Source organism: Eumetopias jubatus, unplaced genomic scaffold (assembly GCF_037043125.1).
Source record: "Eumetopias jubatus isolate StellerSeaLion01/CBP00866 unplaced genomic scaffold, mEumJub1_p1.0 scaffold_10, whole genome shotgun sequence".
Classification (NCBI taxonomy): domain Eukaryota; kingdom Metazoa; phylum Chordata; class Mammalia; order Carnivora; family Otariidae; genus Eumetopias; species Eumetopias jubatus.
The window spans coordinates 47,850,144-47,874,983 of NW_028274816.1; the positions used below are offsets into that span (position 1 = coordinate 47,850,144).

General features: G+C 46.4%; 1 protein-coding gene across 2 annotated transcripts; it reads left to right on the forward strand.

Moving 5' to 3' along the window:
- Nucleotides 1-7,282: 7,282 nt before the first annotated feature.
- On the forward strand, nucleotides 7,283-10,113 carry LOC114224393 (free fatty acid receptor 2). 2 transcript variants are annotated; one of them, XM_028123605.2, is made up of 2 exons: nucleotides 7,283-7,413; nucleotides 8,371-10,113. In XM_028123605.2, the coding sequence occupies exon 2, from the start codon at nucleotides 8,378-8,380 to the stop codon at nucleotides 9,365-9,367; it is 990 nt and encodes a 329-aa protein (XP_027979406.2). In that variant the 5' UTR covers nucleotides 7,283-7,413; nucleotides 8,371-8,377; the 3' UTR covers nucleotides 9,368-10,113. The 2 variants fall into 2 exon arrangements, with proteins under 2 accessions (XP_027979406.2, XP_027979407.2); XM_028123606.2 differs by lacking the exon at nucleotides 7,283-7,413 and adding an exon at nucleotides 7,512-7,888.
- The last annotated feature ends 14,727 nt before the right edge of the window (nucleotides 10,114-24,840 follow it).

Genomic DNA, 24,840 nt, shown 5'->3' on the forward strand with positions numbered 1-24,840 from the left:
CAGCAGGGGAGTCTGCATCTCCCTCTGCCTCTGACCCTCTATCCTGTTCATGCTCTCTAATAAATAAATAAAATCTTAAAAAAAAAAAAAGATGACAGCATCCAGGATCTGGGGTTAGAGCATGAACTAGAACATGTGAAAGGCTGAGAACTGCTGGGGTCCTAGCAAACTGGGGTGGAAGGTCATTCCCTCGTGGGTTCAGGGAAAGAGTGAAGGCAAAAAGCAGGAAGCCTGGTGACCATACAGACACTTCTTGTGGGGAGCAGATGACATGATCTTACACCCTTACCTGTGCCCTTGTATCCTCCTGTGTGGGATCTACAGGACTTTCAGGGGCTGCTGGGGGAGCCGGTTCTCACTTGGACCCCCACCCCCACCCCCCGCACAAGGCGGAGCAGAGTCCAGTGGTGAAGACAGTATGGCTCCCAAGTTCATAGTTCAGCTCTTCCGTTTACCAGCTGACTTCAGGCAAATTATTTAACCCCTCTATACCTCAGTTTTCTCATCTACAGAATGGGGATGAGTGTGCCAAACTCACAGAATTTTCTTTATTACCTATATTCCCTATGCTATACTTTTCATCCCTGTGACTTATTTATTTTATAACTACATGCTCTTACATCTTAAGCCCCTTCACCTATTTCATCCATTGCCACACATCCTCCCCACTCTGGCAACCCCCAGTTTGTTCTCTGTCTTTGAGTCTGTTTCACAGAATGTTTTCAGGATTAAATGAGTTCATCTTTGTAAAGCTCTTAGCATGGTACCTGATACACAGGATCATAGAACGAGCAGTAAATGTTGCTGGGTACGCATTTCCTATGTCCATTATAACACATTGTCACAAACGTGGTGGCTCAACACAACACAAATTAAGTCTCTCACAGTTCTGGAGGCCAGAAGTCCAAAACCAGTATCACTGGTCTGAGGAAAACCCAGTCCTTGCCTCTTCCAGCTCCTGGTGGCTGCTGGCATTCCTTGGCTTGTGGCCACCTCATTCCAGTCTCTGCTTGGTGATCAGACCATCTTCCCCTCTTCTGTCTGTCCGAAATCTCCCTCTGCCTCCTTCTGACAAGAGTATCTGTGATCACCTTTAAGGCCCACAGAGATTATCCAGGATAACCTCCCCATTGTAAGCTTCTTCATCACACCCGATAAGTCTTTTTCGCCACATAGAGTAACATTCACGGGTTCCAGGGATTGGGACGTGGAGATCTTTGGGGCGGGGGGGGGGACCATTATCCAGCCACCACAGCTGGTATTACTGGCCAGAAGTGGAATCTGATGAACAGCAAGCAGAGGGACAGAGTGAAGGAAGGAGAGGTCTCTGCAGAGGGAGGTTGGGGCATGGTTACCAGCAGCAGGCAGCAAAACCCACGACGCCCACTGAGGAGGCCAACAGGGACAGGCCTGAAGAACACTGCCAAGATGCTAGGCCTGGGCTGCTCCTCCTTGTTCCCCCTCTTCAGTGATGCAACAGTGCTGAGGCTGGAGGCGGCAAGGCCGCAGACCTGCAGGACCCCGCTACTGATTGGAGCCACGGGCAAGGCTGGGCCAGTGGCAACTAAAAGAGGACACACAAGGAGGTGGAGGGCATCGACTGTCACCTCCACACCTTCACAAGGCCACTGCAGGGGCTCAAAAAGGGTACCACATCAATGGAACGAGGGTGAACTGTGCTGGCACAGGAGAGCAATGACATCTCAAAGTCCACCTGGATGTAGACTACGGGTCTACAACCATCTCTCTCACTCTGCAGAAGAGTTCCCTGTCTCTCTGGCATCCTGTACTCTTCATGCAGTGGAATTTATTTCAAGTTACAGATCCCAAATCCCAGCCGATCTTCTCTGCCTACATGGCCACATTCTCCTAAATCTGTGCCATCATCGGTCCTCCCCTGGACGGCTCCAATGCATTTCTATTCTCTCTCTCTCTGCTTCCAACTTCATCCCTCGAGACTACTCCCCACACAGCAGCGCCAGTCCTCTCACATCCATAAATCTCATCACATCACTCTCCTCTTATGACCCAGAAGTGACTTCCCATTGCTTACGGACAGAATCCCAAGTCCCTACTGAAACCCATCTGGTCTTCCACACTGTCATAGCCCTGGCTTACCATGCTCCAGTCACACCGGCCTTTCTGCACACCACCCCACAAAGGTGTTTTCTGCCTTCTTGGACACCTGCCAGCTCCCCAGTCCAGACCCCTCCTCTGCGGGAACTTCTCAGTGGTCAGCCCCAGAATTCAGCCCAGCCTCTCAGGTGTCAGCTAACAGTAACCGCAGAGACGACTTCTCTGATGCCTCTGGCCAAAGAAGTCCCTGCCATGCGGTGACCACTCTCCCTGCCACCACCCGGCTTCATTTCCTTCAGCATCTCTCTCTGCGTAATGACTCCCGTGTGCGTATTTCCTCACTCTGGCCCATCTCTCTCCACCAGCATGTAACCACCCTCCATGAGTGTGAGCCCGTGTTTGTCTTTGTGACCCTGATATCCTGGTGCTTGGCACAGATCCCACCACGTTCGAGGGAGCAGACACATTTGTTGAATGAATGAATGAAACAACAGCTCTTTATTTACCATTAGCGCCACTACTGGTGAAATCCTGCATTCCCCTTCACTTTCGAATATTTTATATCCACACCGCCCACATACTTGCCAAGCAGGATCTAGGTCATAAAGGTATATTAGCCTGATTTATCAATACTGGCGATGAGGGAAGATCCTGGCAGCTTCCCGCAAAAGTAGTGGGAGTGCCTTAATCTACGAAAGAGCTCTCAAGCGATTGTTGGCTGGCATTTCTTAGGACAGTCCCAGAAGAAGATAAAATGAGGCAGCTGGAAACAAAGATCTCTGAGCTTTTGAAAATCGATTTCTCTCCATTCCAATTCTTCTACTTATCCATCCACATGTCATCCAGGAAATAATTATCAAGTGTCTAGTATGTGCCAGGCTCTCTGTCAGACCCTGGGGATATAGTGATGAGCAAAACAACCATTTCCCCTGCCTTTGTGGAGAGTCTCTAAGGGAGATGCACATTAAGCATTTATTGTGAGGACACAATAAATGGATTATAACACACTGAGATATGTGCTGTGAAGGAATTGTAAAAGATGTTATAATAACTAGAAAACAAAGTTTTAAAAAAACCCAAAATCTGCAAGAGCACCAAAAATACTTAGGAAATCAATAAAGAAAAGATGTGTAAAAGCTCTCTCCTGCTGAGAGAAATTAAACATCTAAATCGTGGAGCTGTGTCATGTTCCCAATGGGGGGTCTCAGGGCGATCCCAGTGTCAACAGTTCCAAATTGATCTATGGATTCAACACAATCCCAATCAAAATTCCAGCAGGCTTCTCTGTAGAATGATTTCTATGGCAGTGCAAATAACCTGGAAGAACCAAAGCGATCTTAGAAAAGAACAAAGTTGGAGAACTTACACTTCCTGATTTCGAGACTTATTATAAAATTACAGCCATCGAGACTGTGTGGAAATGGGGAAAGGAAAGACATAAGGATCATTATGTCTTATGTCTGTCAGAACAGAGACTCAAGAAACAGACCCACTCAGATACAATCAATTCATTTGCAATAAAGATATCAAGGTAATTCAGAAAGGAAAAGAAAGTCTGGAACTGGATAGGTAGGTAAAGATTTCTTAGGACATAAAAGCACAAAACATAAAAGGAAAACTAAATGAGCTAGACTTTATCAAAGTTAGACTTTATCAAAATTCGAATTTTTTTATTCCTCAAGAGACAATTAAGAAAATGGAAACACAAGTCATATAGTGTGAGAAAATAGAATACATATATGTAACAGATGAGCAGTACCCAGAACATAATAACAAACTCTCTGAACTCAGTAATATGAAAATAATCTCATTTTTTAAAAATGGGCAAAAGACTTAGACACTTCACAAAGACACACAGATGGCCAATAAGTACTTAATATGCTCAACATCAACAGTCATCAGGGAAATGCTAATTAAAACTACAATGAGATACCATGCCACATAATGAGAATGCCAAAAACTTAAGACCAACAAATACCAAGGGTTGGCAATGCTGTGGAGCACTCATACACTGCCGGTGGGAATAAAAATGGTACAGCCACCTTGGAAAACTGGCAGTTTCTCAACAAGTTAAACAAAAAGTTGACCATACAGCCCAGCTCATGTAGGTATTTTCCCAAGAGAATTGAAAACACATATCTTCACAAAGACCTAAACAACAATATACATAGCAGCTTTGTTCACACTAGCCAAAAACTGAAAAGCAAAAACAAAAACAAACCCCAAAAAACCAAATGTCTATTAACAGATGAATAGATAAATAAAATATAAAGTATCTATGAAACAGAATACTATTCAGCAACAGTGCTCTGAGAACATCCAATAAGAGAATCTAACTGAACCTAGGAGGTCAGGGAGGGCATTCTTAAGGAGGAAGTGGGTATCTGAAAGAAGGCTGCAGCCTGCCAGGGGAGGTAGAGTGGGTAATGAGAAATAAAGAGCGCTACAGGCAGAGGCTTGGTCAAGAGCCCCTGGCAGAGGAAAGGTGGCACATTCACGGAAGCAAGAGATGGTCTTGCTTAGAGAGCAAGGAGAGAGAAGAGAGATATGAGTTGAGGCTGGAAGTTGGCAAGGCCATAGACCTTGTTAAGAGTTTTGATGTTTATCCTCAAGGCAATAAGAAACCTCAGAAATGGCTCTAAACAAGAGGGTGATATAACTGGCTTGACATTTTTAAGAGATCCTACTAACTACAGTATGGAGAATTGACTGTCAGGGTGTGAGTGGCTGGGAAGGAACCGGTCACAGCCCCTGCCAACCTCCTGTAACAGACTGTGGCTTATGATGGGATGGGATGACGGAGATGGGGAGAGATGGATGCCTTCAATGGGCTCTGAGAAGCATGTGGGACTGTACTGAGGGTATAGGGAAGAAGACAGTATTGGGACTGACTCCAAGATTATGGCTCAGGGGATGGAATGGGAAGAGATCCAATGTCCCAACATAGAGAATGCTGGAAGGAGGCCTCATGTGGTGGAGGTCTAAAGTCAGCTCTGGACACACTGAATTTGAGGTGCCTGGGAGACATCCGCATGACAATGTCTACCGGGCATTTGGACATGAGAATGTTAAAGCTCACAGGAGCCCAGAATAGATTCAGAACTGGGGTTTATGAAGATGATAGTTAGCACTGCAGGAATGCATACAATAGATTAGAGAGAGTATAGGACCAGTGTAAGAGGGAACCTGGAACCAAGTCTTAAGGGACTTGAACATTAGAGGATGACCAGGGAAAGGTGGGCTAGTGAAGGTCACTAAGAAGTGATTTGGGAAAAGGCCGGGAAACCAGAAGAGCATAATATAGGAGAATTCATGGAAAGAGAATGTTTCAAAAAGGCTATGGAAACTGTGTTGAAGGCTAGTAAAAGAGGAAGAAAATGTCCACAAAATTTAGTAGCAGAGAGGTCACTGTTAATCTTAGGATGAGCAGGTCCTATGGAAAAACAGGGACATAACCCAGATTAGAGTGGACAGGGGATGGGAGCAGTGACTGAGAACTAAGGAAGTTGAGAAAGTGATTATACATAATTTTAAATAATGGGCCCAACTTCCTTAAAGCTGGGTTGTAATGATGATGAAAGAAAACAACTTGGAAGAGATTGTGAAAGACATTGCCTTTGTGAAAGCTCAGCCCTTGAATTCAGCCGGAGAGGTTGCATTTCCTTTTCCTGTGACATAGGTGGGTGTTATGAGTCATGAGTTCAAAGTTTCCTTTATTATGGTTACCTTCAAAATGTGGAGGAGGGGGTTCACTGGGGCCCCTTCAACATAGGTGACACGCCTCAGTGACAGGAGAAAGGCAGCGGCGGGGGCAGGACAGGCAGAGAGAAAGCAGTGGTCCTGCTCCTCAACATCTGTGTGTCGGAAGTTTCTGCTTGGCCATTAAATCCAGATCCTCACCAATAGTTATAGAAAATCATAAAAGCAAAATGACACCAATGTATTTGGTAGCGAGCAACAGAGACTGGTCTCTTCCTTAGTTCCCCTGTTTATCTGGGAAGTGCATGTGTGTGCCAGGAGAAGGAGATAAATGCACAGTTCAAACTCCTTGGTTCTAGGGGAGAGTAGAGCTGAAGAGAAAGAAAGGCTAAATATTAAGATCTCTGGACCCCAGGGTTCTAGGCTAAAAAACTAACGACTGAGGAAATGACTGACTGAGCAAACAACAGGGGGTGAGTATACGTCCAGGGGAAAGAATTCTGAGAGCAGGGATCAGGCCACAGATGGCAAAACAGAGACCCATTCCCTAGGTCAAGAGGCAAATGTGTTCTTTGTTTCCTCAGATGTGTGTACCTGGACAGGAATCCAGGAGCTTCTAACCTGGAGCTCCACAGAGGGGGCAAGGTGTGGATGGAACAGGGTGGCTCAGAGGTTGGACCCAGCCCACAGGGAGAGGGAACACATGGGGGAAAGACACGGGAGCCTGAGCACAACTCCCCTGTAAAGAGACACACAGGCACACCTGGCCTCCTGAATCCCTGACACTCTCCCGAGTCGGACGGCATGTCAGTGCCCTCAGCCTCTGGAGATTTTACCAAGTGACTCACTCTCTCCAAAGCTGCCAGCACACTTCCACTTACGGGCACCCACTCAGTGCTCATCACTGGCCCGTATGCTGTATACATGCCGTCTCATCCACACCTCACCGAAAACCCTGGGAAGTAAATATTCCCATCTTCACTTGACCGAAAAGGAAGCTAAAATTCAGAAAATTCATCTGCTCCAAGGTCCCAGTGAAGGGACATGGGTTTGAGGCCACATCTGCATGACTCTAAATGCCATGCTATTTCCACCAGAACAAGACTCAGGCTAGGCGAAACCAATCTGTCTCAACCAAGAGGGCAAAAGAAACCTGTTGAGGGCCGAGGACAAGAGACCACATAGGAAAGAAAAAATTGAAGACTAAAAGGAAAGAGGAAACTTCTTTTCTGAATATGAGAAGAATTACAAAAGAAATTGCCTAGAAAAGAGAAGATAAGATCATCTGACCTGAGAAATGGGAAAAATGCCTAGGAATGAAAAAATAATTCAGGACCTAGGGACAGAGAAGCTGGGTTTGGAAGTCAGAGTGAGGATCTCTAGGGGGAGAATGAAGATGCTGGCGAGCGCCCCATCCTTCAGGTTTGAGAGGAGACAGTGTTCAATTACTGACCTTCCTCTCTCTGGTCACATGACTTGTGCTATTATAAAAGCTTTCTACCAGCAGGTTCCTTACAATTTTTTCCTGTGTGAAATGGGCAGTAGCAGTGGCTAAAGCCCTGTTCCTCTTTCCCAGAAGCTTTCAGACTTCCCTTCGGGACTAATCCCAAGAAGCCATCTCTCTGGACTGAAGACAAGGCAAGACAGCTGGCTCAGTGCTTGTGCTCTGGGAAGAGATGCTGGAATCTGGGGTGGAGGGGGAGGGGTTGGGGGGCTGCCGGAAGTCTGTGAGAAACTGGATCTGAGGCTCATACCTGGAGACAGGAGCCAGTGGAGATGGGATTGAGGAAACAGACCGGGACCTCAAGCCGAGAGAGAGGATGGAGGGGCTGGGCTGTGTTTGGGCAGCAAGGGTTATAAGCCAAGTAGAAACTGAGTGACCCTGTTGAGAGTTCTTCTGTTGATAGTCAAAACTGGGCTTTCTTGAATATGCTCTAAAGTCTTTTAGGGGACAAGCCCCAAAAGATAATACAGGCTCACCCTTCCTCTCCACTGCCCCTCCCCTACACCTCATTAGCTTCCTCTTTTCAGTAACAGTCCTAGAGTCTGGCATTGGTCAGGGGAGAAAAAGGCAGAGGAGAATCTGTGTTCTGCAAAAACAGAGAAAGACAAGGTAGGGGGATGGGTTGGGGGGCCAGGCACCTGCTTCCTGGGCGTGTGGCGGGGTCCTGTGGAGAGCCGGCACTGGGTCTCACAGCAGAGAGACAGGTCACAGCCCTCCGCTCGTGAGATGAGGCTTGCCTTTTCTCTCCGTGGATCTCCGACTGAGTAAGGAACTTAAGGAAAGGTGGAAGCTGGTAACAGTAACTTCCTGTATCTGTGAGGAGAGAAGGAGAAAGCCAAGGGTTGGTCCCCCCCCAGAGACACATGATGGCCAACGTAATAGCTACTGCTTAATATCCCGCCCCAGGCAAAGTCAATAATTGCTCTGGGCAGTTCTGGCAGGTGGTGTGAGCAAGCAGCGGCAGCAGCAGAAAGCTTTGGCCTGGGAAGGGGAGAGCACCAGGGAGGATGTCCCCATCCTGAACTGGGCGGGGGTGGGGCTCAGGCTGGGAGTGGGACCTCCTGACCCTGCCCTTTTCCAACCTCTTCCAGAGCCAACATGACCAACTGGCGCAACTCCCTCATCCTCACGGCCTACATCGTCATCTTCCTCACTGGTCTCCCTGCCAACCTCCTGGCGCTACGGGCCTTCGTGGGACGGGTCCGCCAGCCCCACCCTGCCCCCATCCACATCCTCCTGCTCAGCCTGACGCTGGCGGACCTCCTGCTGCTGCTGCTGCTGCCCTTCAAGATAACTGAGGCTGCGTATAACTTCTTCTGGTACCTGCCCGAGTGGCTCTGTGCCCTCACGGGTTTCGGCTTCTACAGCAGCATCTACTGCAGCACGTGGCTCCTGGCGGGCATCAGCATCGAGCGCTACCTGGGAGTGGCTTTCCCCGTGCAGTACAAGCTGTCCCGCAAGCCCGTGTATGGAGTGATCGCTGCCCTGGTGGCCTGGATCATGTCCTTTGGCCACTGCACCATCGTGATCATTGGTCAGTACTGGAACTCAACCCATGATGCCACGAATAAGGATGGCATCACCTGCTACGAGAACTTCACTGATTCTCAGCTGCAGGTGGTGCTTCCCGTGAGGCTGGAGCTGTGCCTCTTCCTGTTCTTCGTCCCCATGGTGATCACTATCTTCTGCTACTGGCGCTTTGTGTGGATCATGCTCACCCAGCCCCACGTGGGGGCCCAGAGGCGGCGCAGAGCTGTAGGGCTGGCTGTCGTGACGCTCCTTAATTTCCTGGTGTGCTTCGGGCCTTACAACATATCCCACCTGGTGGGGTTTTACACGAAGAAGAGCCCCCTGTGGAGGGCAGAAGCCGTGGTGTTCAGTTCCCTCAATGCCAGTCTGGACCCCCTGCTTTTCTATTTCTCTTCGTCAGCTGTGCGCAGAGCCTTTGGGAAGGGGCTGCAGATCCTGCGGTATCGGAGCGCCTCCTTGTTGGGACGCAGAGGCCGAGAGACAGCTGAGGGGACAAATGCGGACAGGGGTGTGAGTCAAACAGAGGGAGCTCCGAGTTCTGACTTCACCACAGACTAGGGGTGTCCTGGACCTTTGGAGTCTCTCTGGGTGACACAGGCATTGAGCAGCCTGGGAGAGGGGGAACATCGGGGTTCCTGTCCCAGGGTCAGAAATCCTCAGACCGATCCACTACTGGGGCTGCAAAATCCTTTCTCAGCGGCTTGGTATCCCTTCCTGACTGAAGTTTTCTTCCCAAAGGAGCACAGCTCCAGGACCAAAGGAGAAATGGTTAGGCACAGAAGCACTCTCAGACCGGAGTTTCAGAAGCAATGTAGCTAATACAAATTCAGTCCTTGGGAGATGGTTGGTAGCTGGGGATGATCGGGCTGAAGCAGTGTCCTAAAGCAATTTTGCTACATGCTTTGAAACAACACCTAGACGCTGGTCTAGCTGTAGATACTAGAAAGGAGACAATGGGAAAAAGATGGAAGAGAATACCAAATGAGGTCAAAGAAGACTCAGGAAGATTATGAGTCAAGAGGACTAAGAGGGAGGACCAGGAACTGTGACTTCTAACGATCTGGGTTTGTACTGTATCGCTTTGACCTGCTGCTTTGTAAGTATGCTCCAGTCATCTCCATGTGTGTATCTTGCCTCCCCGTATTAAACCTGCCTGAAGTCTGGGTCTTGTCTTCTCCCTCCGTGGCACCTCCACACGGGTCAGGACACAGCCTGGCACCCATCAGTCAGAGGTTAACACTGACTAGCACAGGAGTAGACAACCTGGTCTGGCAGATTGAAAATAAAGATGGTAAAACTCTGAAGCGTGTGTCCACAATGTTTGTGCTTTTCTGCAAGCTCAGGGAGGGCGAACATGCAATGAAGAAGCCGACTCAGCAGCACAGGGGGAGGGTGATGCATGTGAAACCACAGAAGTATTTTAAGGTCAGGATGTAATGAGTGGAGTTAGGGAGGGGGCCGGTGGAAACCTGTTTCCACTGATGAACAGAGACGGGACACAGAAAGAGAATGTGGGGCGAATCCTGACTTAACATTACCAGGTGTATCTCAGGGGTCTAAAACACGTGACCCTCCCGCTTAGAAACCTGCAGAGTTTTCCTATTGTCAAAAGTTTTCGTCCCAGGAACTCCTATCCTATCATTCCATTGCCTATTTCATATCCTGTCTCCCTGCCCAGTCCCACCTTCCTAAACTCACTTCTCCACAATAAGGACCCCTAGCCTGCTCTGTCTCGTTAACTGCCCCTTGCCCCAGCCTAGTGGTCTGCAAGAGAGGTTATACAGCAGAATTGCATGCAGAGGTACAAAAATAGTACACATGGCCCCCTCCAATCTACTGACTCTTTGCAGTGGGAGAGCAGATGAGCTTTTAAAAGCTCCCCAGTGATTATGCTAGGCAGCTCAGGGAAAGGAATTGCTGGCCCACCTTGGAGGCCCAATCTGTCCAAGAAAGTGTTCTTCAGAGAGACCATTCCTGCTTCTAAGTCCCTCCCACCGCAACCCCACATTCCCTCATCTGCTTACTTTTTCCACTTTCATAAAACCCCACTCAATATTCACTTTCTCCCGAAGGACTTTCCTTATTATTCCCGCCCAACGAAGAGCTCACTTTGTTTTCCTTCCTCAAACACCGCTGGACTGGTGTAAGCGCCCTGACTTCACTGTCAGTTCTGCTTCCTAGCTGGATGGCCTTGAGCAAGTCCCAACCTCCAGCCTCTATTCCCAAACCATAATCATGAGGATGATGTACGGCTCCCAGGGTTATTCTGAAGTTCCAGTCAGACTGTATATATAAAATTGCTGAAAAAATTTACAGTAACACTTAGCTCTAAAATAGCGACCCAAGTGAAACACAGATATACCCCCGCTTAAAGGAAATATAGTAAATAGAAATTTAAAATGATGGAAATCACATATGAGAGAGACAACTATACAGGACGGTTTAACAGTAATGTATGAGAAAGAAATCTGGGATTTTCTGCTGACTGTACATCTGGGATGTATTACACGTTCCAAAAAAGCTAATTTGATTTTGGGTGCCATTAAAAGAAATAGAGTCCAAACAAGTTGAGGATAACCTCACTTCACTTAGGTCTTAATCAGTAGCATGTTCAGCATCTGAGCAGCACATTTTTTTCAAAGATTTATTTGTTTACTTTGGGGGGTGGGGGAGGGGCAAAAGGAGAGACTCTTTCAAGCAGATTCCCCACTGAGCAAGAAGCCCGAGGATCCCACAATCCATGAAATCACAACCTGGGCTAAAATCAAGAGTCAGACACTCAACCAACTGAGCCACTCAGGTGCCCCATGAGCTGCACATTTTTTTTTTTTTTTTTGAGCAGGACATTTTTAAAAAGACATTAACTCGGGGGTGCCTGGCCAGCTCAGTCAGTAGAACATGTGACCCTTGATCCCAGAGTTTTGAGTTTGAGCCCCATGTTGGGTATAGACATAACTTAAAAATAAAATCTTTAAAAAATAGAAAAAAGAAAAAAAGACATTAACTCAAGGAATCAAGCCCAGAAGAATTAACCAAAATGTTTTGGAGATTTAAAACCATATAATGACGATGATGATTGATGACAGTGATATGTGATAAAAGCCAGACACCATTCCAGAGAAGTAGCCTGAGATGATTAAGGGAGATTTCCAAGGTCAGCAAGTGAAAGGAAGTATGAATCCAGGTCTGCCTTTCTCCAAAGTCCCTGCTTTTTTCATTGACTCATGAGAAGCAAGTAAGAGAATGCTGGACACGTGGCTGAACCAAGATGAGGTCCATCTCATGGAAGATGCATTCTATGTAGCTCCACAGGGAAGAATGACGACCATGGGCAGAAGAGGAGGGAGCTACCTTTCAAACAGTCAGGGCTGTTTAAATGGAACTGAGTTAACTCAATAAGGTAGTCACTCCCCAGTTCCAGGAATATTGAAGTGGAAGATAGAAAACACCCATCCTGGGACATTGAGGAAACTACACATCTTATAAAAGCCGAACCAGTTAACTGCTAAACCCCTTCCAGCTCAGAGATTCCCAGGGTTTCAGGGACACAGCTGCTCTTGCCAATCAAAAAAGCAAAAGAAAATCTCCCGACCTGGTCTGAGATTTTCAGGGTGAACACTAACAAGTAGTTGGTCTGTATAAAAGTCACTTGATATACAGCCCATTTCTTCACTGGGAAATTAATAATTGACTTGTTCAACAAATATGTATTGGTTACCTACTATGAGCCAGGTACTTTTCCAAGGGCTAGGGATACAGAGTACATAACAGACAAGGTACCGGCCCTCTTGGGGCTTCCATTCCAGTGGGAAAAAATGGTTAATAAACAAGTAAACAAGGTAATTTCAGAATGTGGCAAATGGTTTTTACAACTGGACTAAAACAGGGACATAGGAGAAAGTCTAACGAGAGGTTAAGGGAGTTTAGAAGATTCTCCTGAGTCAGTGATGTTCAGCGGAGACCTGAATGATAAGAATGAGTTGCCATACAAAGGCCATGGGAAGAGCATTCCAGAAACAGGAACTGCTGATGCAAAGGGAGGGAGAAAACCTTAGCTTCCCAAAGGCTGAGAGAAGGCCAGTGTGGGGCTAGAGCAGTAGTCTATAAACTTGGATATATATGAGAATCACACGGAGAGTTTGCTGAAGCAGATTACTGTCTTCCCTCCCCACAGTTTCAGAATGAGTAGGTCTGGGATGGGACCCAAGAGTTCGTAGTTCCAACAATCCTAGGTGATACTGATACTGGTGACCCAGCATCATGACCACACTTTGAGAACCACTGGGCTGGAATGCAGTGACTTATGGAGAGACCCACAAAGATGAGGTCAAGGAGGTCAGCAGGGACCAGACCATGCAAACCTTTAGGCCATAAATAGAAGTCTGAATTTATTCTAAGAGTTTTGGAAGCTATTCAAAGGTTTTTAAGCAAGAAAGCGGAATGGTCTGATTTCCATCTTAAGTCAATCACTCCGGTATCTGTGCCCACCACCGAAGGGAGATGTTTGTTAGGATCAAGGAGATAATGCGCATGACAGAGCTAAGAACCATAACACACCACAGCAAGCATGCAGGGTTGCTGCATCGGACTGGTATATCCCTGAAAGTGGGGGCTGTTTATTCTTTCACTAGAATTGGCTGTCCAAGGACCAAATAGTCAAGAGGAGGCCCTTCTAAGTTATCATGCATCTATTTGATAAACAGATGTTCATAGTGTGTGCTAGAAAATGTTTAACAACTAGGTTTTGGGATTGGTTGGGGGGGTGGAGTGGGTAACAGCAGGGTGGCGGGTAGTGAAGCCCTGATTTGTAGCACTTGCCAATTTCTATGGTATATACAGTCCCCCACTCCCCCCAGGGCCAGTTTCTACCAACATCAAGACGCTGAGGTTAATAATCAGTTCTTGCAAGCCAGCTCAAGCACATCACTGGGCGTACCTCCCGACACATATAATCAAGTGGCAGATAGAACCACATCCTATTTGAGAAAATTCTCTCTCTCCCTGGCTACATATAGTACAAGGCTCTGGCACAAGACTTTTGACATAATAAACACTGGCTAAATGTGGCTCGCTGGGCCTGATCCAAGAGGATCCGGTTGGCTGGTTAGATTGTGAGACTTCCCTGAATCCCCTGTGGGATGACAGATGGGTAAACAGAAATATTAGTGCCTGGTTAATGAATAACACAGACAGCAGCCTAGAGCGCTACCAGGAAACAGGGGTGGAGGGAGCTGGCTCAGCCTGACTTGGGGGCCTGACCAGCAGGAAAGGGGAACCCGGCATTGACTCTTTCACTTCCTCTTTCTGGAAAAGATGCTGTTGTGCCCCTTCCTCAGCAATTCTCATCTGACCACACAGCCAGAGCTCTCCTGTAGTACGGTTGTGTGCGGCAATCGCTGTGGTCCAAGAAGGCAGGGGTGGGCAGCCGGGAGAGAGTCTGAAGGAAAACATACAGCCAAGATTCCAACCACTCCCTTAGACTTCCCTGCCCCTTACCTCCAGGTTTTTGTCAGTTCTTTTTTGCAGTTTTCTCTCCCTTATGCGGTTAAAGACTTTGGCCCCATTTTTTTCTTTTTTTCTTTTTCTCTAGTCATAGGAAATGAGGACATTTCTCTTCGACAAATTGCACATTCGACCAGGAAATTGGGCCAAAGATCTCTAAGTCCTCAGTACTGGCAGACCAGTAACCTACTTGGCAAAGGTTTCAGTGTCTGGTAAGGAAGAATATGGGAGGTCCGAGGTGGGCGGGGGGGGGGGGGGGAGTGGCACGGGTGGCTGTCCACCAGTAGCTTACCCAAGGAGGGGCTGCCCATAACTCCAGTAAAATTTGAGGCTCCCTCTCCCCAGACGTTGTCCCCTGCCATCTGCGGGGTCCCTGAACTAGGATCAGCCTCAAGGAGACAGTGTTAGGAAAGTAAAGACACTGCTCTCAAATCTAGATGTTTTAAATAAAAAGCCAATACGCACATAGTGTAGCCTAGAGTCTCTTAAGTGTCACAGCAGACATTACATCATTCGATCTTCCATGGGTCTAGGCATTCGTTAACCCACAAATGTTTCCTGAGGCCTAATATGTGTCAGGCCCTGTTTCGGGTGCTAAAAACATAGCAGTGAACAAGGACAACATTCCCTGCTCTCATGCAGCTCACATTCCAGTGGGAGAGCAGGCAGGAAGACCAATACGAAGACACTCTGAGGCAGTGCTAAGTGCCGTGAAGACACTAAGACAGAGTCAGGGGTAAAGAATGACCTTGAGAAGGGGAAGAGGAGGCTGCTTTTGAATGAATGGCTTGGAAAGGCCTCTCGAAAGTGACATTTGAGTTGCAACCAGAATGCCAAGAAGGAATCATGCATGCCAAGCATTGGGTGGGAAGGGGGGGGATGAGGAATGCTCCAAGCAAAGGGGTCAATGCAATACAAGGAAGGCTTGGATAAGCTGCACTTGCACAAAGAACACAAAGGCCAGGGTGACTGGGGCTTAGTGATGGCTGGAAGAGCGAGCAAGGGTCAGATCACAGGGGTTCTCGAAGGTTTACGATAAGAAGCACAGCAGAGGGGTGCCTGGGTGGCTCAGTCGGTTAAGCATCTGCCTTCAGCTCAGGTCACGATCTTGGAGTCCTGGGATCGAGCCTGGCGTCAGGCTCCCTGCTGAGTGGGGAGCCTGCTTCTCCCTCTCCCTCTGCCTCTCTGCCTGCTTGTGCACTTTCTCTCTCTCTCCCAAATAAATGAAATCTTTAAAAACAAAACAAAAAAGAAGCAGCACAGCAGATGTCTTCTCCCTACTTAACAAGAAAAGCTGAGGCCCAGAGATGTAAATAAAGTGTCCTGTGCCAACCCTCATCAAGATGGTTTTCTGACCCCAGCTCTGGGATCCCAGACACCCTCTCAAAATGAGATGCACACACTCTTTCACTCTCTCAATCCGTTACCCCACTGCGGAAGAGAAAGGTGGGCAGAAAACATGATCCAGGCTGTGGGCAGTTTGGGGGTATAGAAAGTTGCGGAGGGAGGGACAGACTGACTGGCAAGGTTCTGAGGAAAGAAAGGAACCAGATGTAGAACAGACGCCTGAGTGTGAGAGCAGAGACCAGCATGGAAATCTGGCTTTTGGGACGGAGCCGTGGCCGAGGAGAGGCGGGATGCCTGGGCCCTGAGGAAGAGGTGGAGGTAACCAAGAAACATCCCATGCTGTCCCCATATCCGCTGGCCTGGAGCAGAAATGGCAGTATGAGGACAGAATCGTGCCACTTTGGGGAATCGCAGAAAGCCTTCAGCCCAATGATTCTCAACCCAGGCTACACTCCGGAGCCACCCAAGGAGCTTCCAAAAATGCCAGCGCATTTGGGTTTTATTTTGTTAAAGCTCCCCAGGTGCTTGGGAAGCTCAGAGGGCTGTGAATCACTGGATCTAGTCCTGATTCTCTGCTGGTCCAGCCAGGGGGCTTTCCAGGAAGGCAGCAGGACATGGTGACGGGGTCTGAATTCAGGCTTGCACTGTGCATCTCGACTTCTCTGGGCTTTAGTTTTCTAACTGAGAAAAGGGGCTGGGGCTCATAAGTCATCACACTACTGTGAGGACTAAATGAATTTAATGTTGTATATACAAAACAGTTCGAACCGTGTCTGACAGTAGATGTTCACACACATTTATACAAGGCAATCTTTTTAAAAGGTAAGGCCATGCTTCTGCAGAGAAGCATGCTTCTGCCTCCAAATGCTTCTCCTGGCTCTCAGAATAAGTCTCCCACCCTCCCCATGGCTGGCAAGGCCCTGCAGGATCTGATACTCATCCATCTGCCCAAGCTCTTCTCCCTCTCCCATACTCCCTCCCTCCCACTTCATCTTTCAGGCCTCAGAGCCTTTGCAGGGCTGTTCCCTTTTCCTGGGGTCCCCTTCCCTTAGCTCTCACAGCGGTGGGGTCTCACCTTTCAGGTGGCCTGTGACTTACACTTCATTTGCTCGCCGGACTTTTTCCACAACCCACTCCAAAAGTGTCTCCCTCTGATACACTCACTCACATTATCCCGAGCTACTGACTTTACTGCGTTTACCACAATCTGAGATCATCTATTTTTGTCTTACTTGTTTATTTTCATGAAAGATACACATACGCATACTTTAATGAGTCAAATGGTTTGCTATGAAAAACAGCATTCCTCACCCTCTCACCCCACCCAGGACATTTACCCCTTCCTGGAGGCAATGGCTTTCACCTCTTTTCAACTAATGACACATCCTTTGCGTCTCTAAGAAAAACTTGCTTACATTACTCTACTTCTTCATTTTTTCATATCAGGTTTTATCTGTTAACTTCTCCTGATAGTCGATTAGGATTTAGCGCTCCCCAATATATGAACACACGTGCACCTTCCCACTCGATATCCCAATTACATCATAACTGTGTTAGAACCGGGCACCCGGGTGGCTCAGTCAGTTAAAAGTGTCTGACTCCTGATTTCGGCTCAAGTCATGATCTCAGGGTCATGAGATCAAGCCCTGCGTCAGGCTCCAGGCAAAGTCTGCTTGTTCCTTTCCCTCTGCTCCTCCCCCCGTGCTCACTCACTCTCAAATAAATTATTTAAAAATAAACAATAAAATAACTGTGTTAGAACAATATTCAATGCTTACAGTATTGTGACTGTGTAAATAGTGGAGCTCTATAGTACGTTAGGATTACTCTTCTACTCCACACAACATCTTCCCATCCCCCAGAATTAATTATTGCCTTATTTTTCATTTGCTTACTTTTCTACATACATATCACTAATTCTACCCAAATTCTTTGCCAACACCTTCAGAGGTATTAGCAAGATATCGATTTCATTTTCCTGAAGAAATCTCTCCCAGAACTTTCTGACCTGCTCCCATGTGGACTGGTGGCCGTTTATGTCAGGTATATGGCCAGCCCCTGGATGCTCTTGAGAGGCTTTTTGCTTCTCTGCTCTTCTTGCTCTTCCTTGGTTCGTGCCCTCCAACAGCTTCTTTAGAAAGTAAATGTTTTGGGGCTCTGCACGTCAGAAATTATTCTACCTTCATGCTTAATTGGTAAGGACTACATGTGGAATTCTAGATTGGAAATATTTTTGTTCAGAATTTTCAAGGTATCACGATACTGCCTTCTAGCTTCCCGTCTTGTGGAAAATTCCCAAAACACTTTTGATTCCTTGTTTGTGGCCTTTTTCTCACTGGAAACCTGTAGGGGCCTTATGTTTCTCACAAGTATTTTAAAATTTCATCCTTTTGTGCTAGGCACTCAATGGGCTCTTTCCATTTGCAAAATAATATCCTTCAGTTTGGGGAATTTCTCTTAAAACATGTTGTGGTTATTTCCTTGCTTTCATTTTCTCTCTTCTTTCTGAAGACCCGTTAGTTGGAGCATATTGGACCTCCTCGGCTGGCCTGCTAATTTTCCCTTCTCTCCTATTTTCCAGCTCTCCACTTTTTTTTTTTAAGAGAGAGAGAGAGTATGGGGGGGGGGCAGAGGGAGAGAGAGAAGCTCTCTCAAGCAGACTCCCTGCTGAGCGTGGAGCCCACTGTTGGACTTGATCTCATGACCCTGAGATCACAACCTGAGCTGAAATCAAGAGTCAGACACTTAACCGAGACACCCAGGCGCCCTGATCTCTCCCCTTTTTTGCTCCACTTTTGGTGAGATTTCTTCCAGCCTTTCTATGTAAGTTTTCCTTTTTGCTATCCTTTTTCATTTCCAAGCATTCTCTTTTATTCTTGATCTTGCTTCATGGTTTTAATATCCACTCTGATCTTCCTGAGGAACTTTCATTTCCCTGCTCCAAGCTGCTTTTCTGGGATGGGTCTCTATTCCTTTATCTTAAAAGTTTTCATCGGCTATCTGGTAATTCTTGTTCATCCATTCATCTTAAAGGGAAAGAAGGGAACTAATTTTTTGAGGTATATAAAAAGCATAAGAAGGTAGGATGACATGATTCCATGGTTTGCTTTAAAAGCAGAGGGGGAAAAAAAAGGAATGGAAGAAGCCAATATGGTAAAACCTCAATGACTGTTGAATCTGGGTGATGAATAAATTAGGTTCTATTGTACTATTCCCTCTACTTTTGATCATGTTTGAAAATATTCAAAGTAACAATGTGGTTGTTGAGGGGATTCAGTTCTTTGAAGGCTATTAAACTGAGGGCCTCAGTTCCTCACTGGCCGTGGGCTGGAGGCCTTCCTCAGTTCCTTACTATGTGGGCCTCTCCACAAAGCTGGCTTCCACCATAGCAAGTAAGTAAGAAAGCAAGAGTAGACAAGACAGAAAGTAGCCTTCTTATAAACCTAATCATCAGCTGATCTTCCACCATTTTGCTCAGCCCCTTCTGAAAGGGAGAGAGAATTACACAAGAGTGTGAATATTAGAAGGTGAGATCACTGGGGCCATCTTGGAGGCTGCCTTCCATAGGTACTAAATAATGAATGAAAGCTATGAGCACATGAATTAGGCTTCACCGTAGGGTGATTCTGCTGGGTCACCTAGTTGGGGAATCTCCAACATCAACACAGGCTTTTTCTTCTTGGGCTGATCATATTTCCCAGAAAAACTAACTAACTAACAAACAAATGAGTCTTCTAATCTCCTGCTTGGAGGATGAAAGTTGAACTACCAGTCAGTTAGGAGCTAAATGGAGAAGAGGACTGGGGGGTGTCAACATCCACCATTCCTTTAATCTCCTTTTTACATGCTGATCCCTCTTCCAAGTATGTCTGGTATTCCGTGTTCCAAAGACCCTCCCTGTTATCCTCTCCAGAGAATAAGATGTAGGTCTTTTCCTGGGTGAGGGACAGTTGCCTTGCATCAGAGAACTGAGGAAGAGATCTGGGGATTTTTTTTAAATAAATTTTCAACCAATCTTCCTTAGGTTAGTTTGCCTTCACCTGTTTTCAGAGGTACCTGTTGTCACCCATTCATTGAGCCTTATGTGAACTGTGCGGAAAAAGTTGGTTGAGTCCTGGCTTTTCCCATGATTGACTTAGGATTCCACTTCCATGGGTCTACTAAGTCAGTTTCCACTTACCACTCATTCATCTGCTTTCCAGCTTCCAAAATTTTGTTGGCATTGCATCTTGTATTGTTCTCCCTATCCTTGTGGCTTTAGTGCTTCTAAAAGATCTCTTTATTGTCATTGAGCGTGATTTCAGGAGGGAGCCAAAGGACACGAATGCGTTCAATCCACCATCATTAGCCTCAAGTATTTCTTCTTTATTGTTATTTATCTACTTGTTTGTTGTCTGTCTCCCCTCTTGAATGTAAGTTCCAGGAAACCTTGTCTATTTCCTTCACCTCTGCATCCCCAGAACCATTCCTGACACAGGTAGGTGTTCAACAAATGACTGAACCAATTTGCCGAAGAGGGAGTCCTGCTACTCTCTATCAAAAAGTTGGTAGCGGACCCATGGCTTCTGCCTTTCCATCCAGTGCCCTTCCTGCCACAACATGTGTGGGATGTAGGTAATTTTGCTAACTAATGATACCTAACAGGTTATAAAGTGCTTTACATGTTACAAAGTGGTTTCAGAATGTTATCTCACTTGATCCTGACAACAGCCCAAGGCCCAGATAGGAAAAGGATTATTACTGGCCCTAATAATAGTTATGATCCTTGCCAAGAACTACCCGTGCCAAAGAAATCACCAACCTTGTTCCTGACCTTTTACCTCATGCCTGCTGCCATTTGTTTGGCCTCTCCCATAACTGCCTCTGCAAATGGAAATTTTAAGGCCTGTCATTTCTCAAGGAAATGGTCCCCAAGGACCAGAACCAGTTCTCTCATAAAGAAGGAAACATGTACACACATGGGTAAATAATCCAAGGGCCTTTGGGCAAAAAGGATGTCTGAGTTTTGTGACATGGTTGGAGCAGAAAAAAAGAAAAGTGGGATGCTCCATTTTAGTAGAGCATAGAGAAGAGGTTGGTCCTGGGAGAGTGCTCAGATCCTGAAAAGAGAGGGAATAAGTCCCAGAATTAATGAACACTATTATGTATGGTGGGGAGATAGGCGGATGGAAATAACCATCTACCATAACCAGCAGACTCCCTTAAAAAAAAAAGTAATGAAAAACTATAATATAATCATAAAGCCAGGTAAAAAACACTCTAGACAGCAGGTCCTGTAAAACAATGACGTAAAGATCTTGGGTTCTAAAACTAGCTTGGATTCTGGAGAATCTGAATTCTGCCTGAGGACCCCCAGGGAAAGGTGAAAGCAGGGTACAGGGCCCCTTGAGGGAAACAAGATGCAACCTCAGAAGTCACGCTAAGTCCCAAGGTCACAGAGGTAAAAGGTTATAAAGAATCCCCCACTTTCCCTGTTGTCCTGTCTTGGAATCTGCCTGCCACCTCCTGGGTACATCAGGTTATTACCTGCCTCCAGAGCCTCGGAGGCCCAGGCACCACAGAGGATGTGGCCCCTGCTGCTCACAGGCAGCCAGGAATCTCTCAGAAGCAGAAACTTAGGGATGAGGAATTGGAAGCCTATAACAAGTCTTGGAGTGGAAAGGGGTTCAAGACATTTTATTAAGTTACAAGAGCAGGTGCAGAAGGGTATAAAGAAAACAGTATTATCTATAATCTCAAAATAAAAACACAGGTATACCTCAGAGATGTTGTGGCCTTGGTTCCAGACCACCGCAATAAAGGAAGTCAAGTGAATTTTTTGGCTCCCCAGTGCATATAAAAAGAATACTGTAGCTTATTAAGTGTGCAATAGCATTATGTCAAAAAAAAAAAAAGCAGCAATGTACATCTCTTCATTAAAAAATACTGCATTGTTAACAAATGCTAACCATCATCTGAGCTTCCGGTGAATCATAATCACTAATCACAGATCACCATAACAAATATAATTATAATGAAAAAGTTAACGAACCGTGAGAGACTATGGACCACAGGAAACAAACTGAGAGTTTCAGAGGGGAGGGGGGGTGGGGGATGGGGTAACAGGGTGATGGGTAACTAAGGAGGGCACGTGTTGTGATGCGCACTGGGTGTTATACACAACTAATGAATCACTGAACACTACATCAAAAACTAGTGATGTATTATTTAGTGGCTAACTGAACATAGTAAAAAAAAGGAAAAGTTAGAAATATTTCAAGAATGATCAAAATGTGACACAGAGACACTAAGTGAGCAAATCCTGTTGGAAAAATGGCGCCGACAGATCTGCTTGACACAGGGTTGCCGTAAACCTTCAATTTGTAAAAATAAATGCAGTTAGGGCACCTGGGTGGCTCAGTTGGTTGGGCGACAGCCTTCAGCTCAGGTCGATCCTGGAGTCCCGGGATCGAGTCCCACGTCGGGCTCCCTGCTCAGCAGGGAGTCTGCTTCTCCCTCTGACCCTCCCCCCCCTCATGCTCTCTCTCTCTCTCATTCTCTCTCTCAAATAAATAAATAAATAAAATCTTTAAAAAAATAAAAAAATAAATGCAGTTATCTCCACGGTACAATAAAAAAAAAAAAAAAAAGCACAGGGCGCCTGGGTGGCTCAGTTGGTTAAGCGACTGCCTTCGGCTCAGGTCATGATCCTGGAGTCCCAGAATCGAGTCCCACATCGGGCTCCCTGCTCAGCAGGGAGTCTGCTTCTCCCTCTGACCCTCTTCCCTCTCGTGCTCTCTATCTCTCATTCTCTCTCTCAAATAAATAAATAAAATCTTTAAAAAAAAAAAAGCACAGATGAAGTATATGCCTGTATAGAGTAATAGCAGCTACGTGTTCAGAGACCTTCGTCCATGCAGACAGTGCTAATCTTCCCGCACACACCATTCAGCTACTCCTTACAAAAGCACAACCAGTACTGCCTGACTTTTCTGCTTCCAGAAAGGGAAATTGAGACTTAAGAGTGAACATTAAGGGTGCCTGGGTGGCTCAGTTGGTTAAGCGACTGCCTTCGGCTCAGGTCATGATCCCGGAGTCCTGGGATCGAGTCCCACATCGGGCTCCCTGCTCAGCAGGGAGCCTGCTTCTCCCTCTGACCCTCCCCCCTCTCATGTACTCTCTCTCTCTCTCATTCTCGCTCTCTCAAATAAATAAATAAATCTTTAAAAAAAAAAGAGTGAACATTAAATCACTTGCCCAATATCTCACAGCAACTAAGTGGAAGGGGAAGGACCAGCACCTGGGCCTGTGTGACTCAGGAATCTGAACTCTCAGCCATTATCTTATACCACCTCCCCAAGCAGAGCATGACCATGCATGCACACATGCATGTGTATGTGGAATTCTGAAAGTCTCTGCAACAGACAACAGTAGTTACTTAAAGAGTTAGGGGAAGGGGAAGTAGGTCAACTTGCATCTGCTACTTAACATAATTCTGTACTGTTTATATTTTTTCAGTAGACAGGCATTATTTTGTGATAAAAATACAAAGACTTAAAGTAATAATTCTGCTCCCCAAATACAGAAGAAAACTCAAATTAGTCTAGCATTTAGGCCCTGTTTACTGAGCAATTACTATGTCCTACGCTGAGCGCTAAGGACTTCACATTTAAGACTTCACTGAATTTTCACAACTGTGTCTGGAAGGAGGGTATTATCATTCACTCCCTTTACAGAAAAGGAACCTGAGGCTCAGGCATGTGAATTGACCTCACGGAGGTCACATAACAATGCAGGGGCTCAACTCAGGTCTGACTGGTTTCAGAGCCCATGGTTTTACCTACTAAGTATGCCAGTCGTGCAGGAATCACGATGAAAATAATAACAGTTTAAGTACTTACCGTGGGCCAGACCCGTGCTCTTCATGCATAATGTTATCAAATCTCCGTAGCAGGGCACCTGGGTTGCACAGACGGTTAGGCAGCTGACTCTTGATTTCAGCTCAGGTCATGATATCAAGCCCCAAGTTGGGTTCCATGCTTAGCTCGGAGTCTGCTTAGGATTCTCTCTCGCTCTGCTCCTCCCCCCATCCCCCGCATGCGTGTGCGCAATCTCCCTCTCTAAAATAAACCTTTAAAAAAGACGCCCATGGCAATCCCAATTTTATAAATGAGGAAACTGAGGCTCAACAGAAAGGAAGCCATTTATTTGCCCACGGTCACCCAGCAGAATTGGGACTGGAATCCAAATCACTGTACACGTATCCACCAAGGAAAGAGACAAAAGCACTTAGGGGTGCCTGGGTGGCTCAGTCAGTTAAGCGTCCAACTCTTGATTTCCACCCAGGCCATGATCTCAGGGTGGTGAGATGGAGCCCTGCATTAGGCTCCACGCTCAGCGACGAGTCTGCTTGGGATTCTCTCTCTCCCTCTTCCTCTGCCCCTCCCCCACCTCATGTGCACACATGTGTACACACACTCTCTCTAACAAATAAACAAAAAACCAAAAAACAACAAAAAAGCACTTATTTGCGATTCAGGGAGCACAGATTTGGGTAGCAACCAAAATTGTGTCTCTCTCCAGGGAACAAAAGTCAAGGGTTTTTAAAGACAAAAGGGAATACTTGTACATATTGTTTACAAAGAATTTTGATTGGTGTTGGTGACAAAAAAATAATCTTAACTGAATTTAATTAGTTGCTAAGGCTATCATTAAGCAAAGCCTCTTACTGTTGCAGGTGTTCAGGCTGAGTCCTTGCAATATTTGCAGTTTGGCCCAATTCAAAAGTTCATGGGTTTCACCAGTGGGAGCACATAAGGCCCATCCATTTAATGGCTTCCCAGCTCCATCTTAAAACCCCTTGACATAAGTGACCATGTCATTTCACCTTTCACACATGACACTGGCACCCACCCAGTTGCTCAGGCCCAAAACTCAGTAGTTACCCTTGACTCCTTCCTCTTCTTCCTTTCCCTTCCCATATCTAATCCACTAGCTCCAGTTGGTCCTAGCTGCCGAGGTACATGCTCATTTCTCACTATCCGGCTACTTCTGCCCCAGTGGAAGCCACAGCCAACTCTCATCTGGGCCACTGTGAAGGCTCCCCACATTTCTCCATGCTTCCGTTCCTTCCTCTTGGCCCCTATCCCATTTGCTCTGCAGTCAACGTGGTCTTTTTCAAATCTCTTGCTAAATATCCTCTC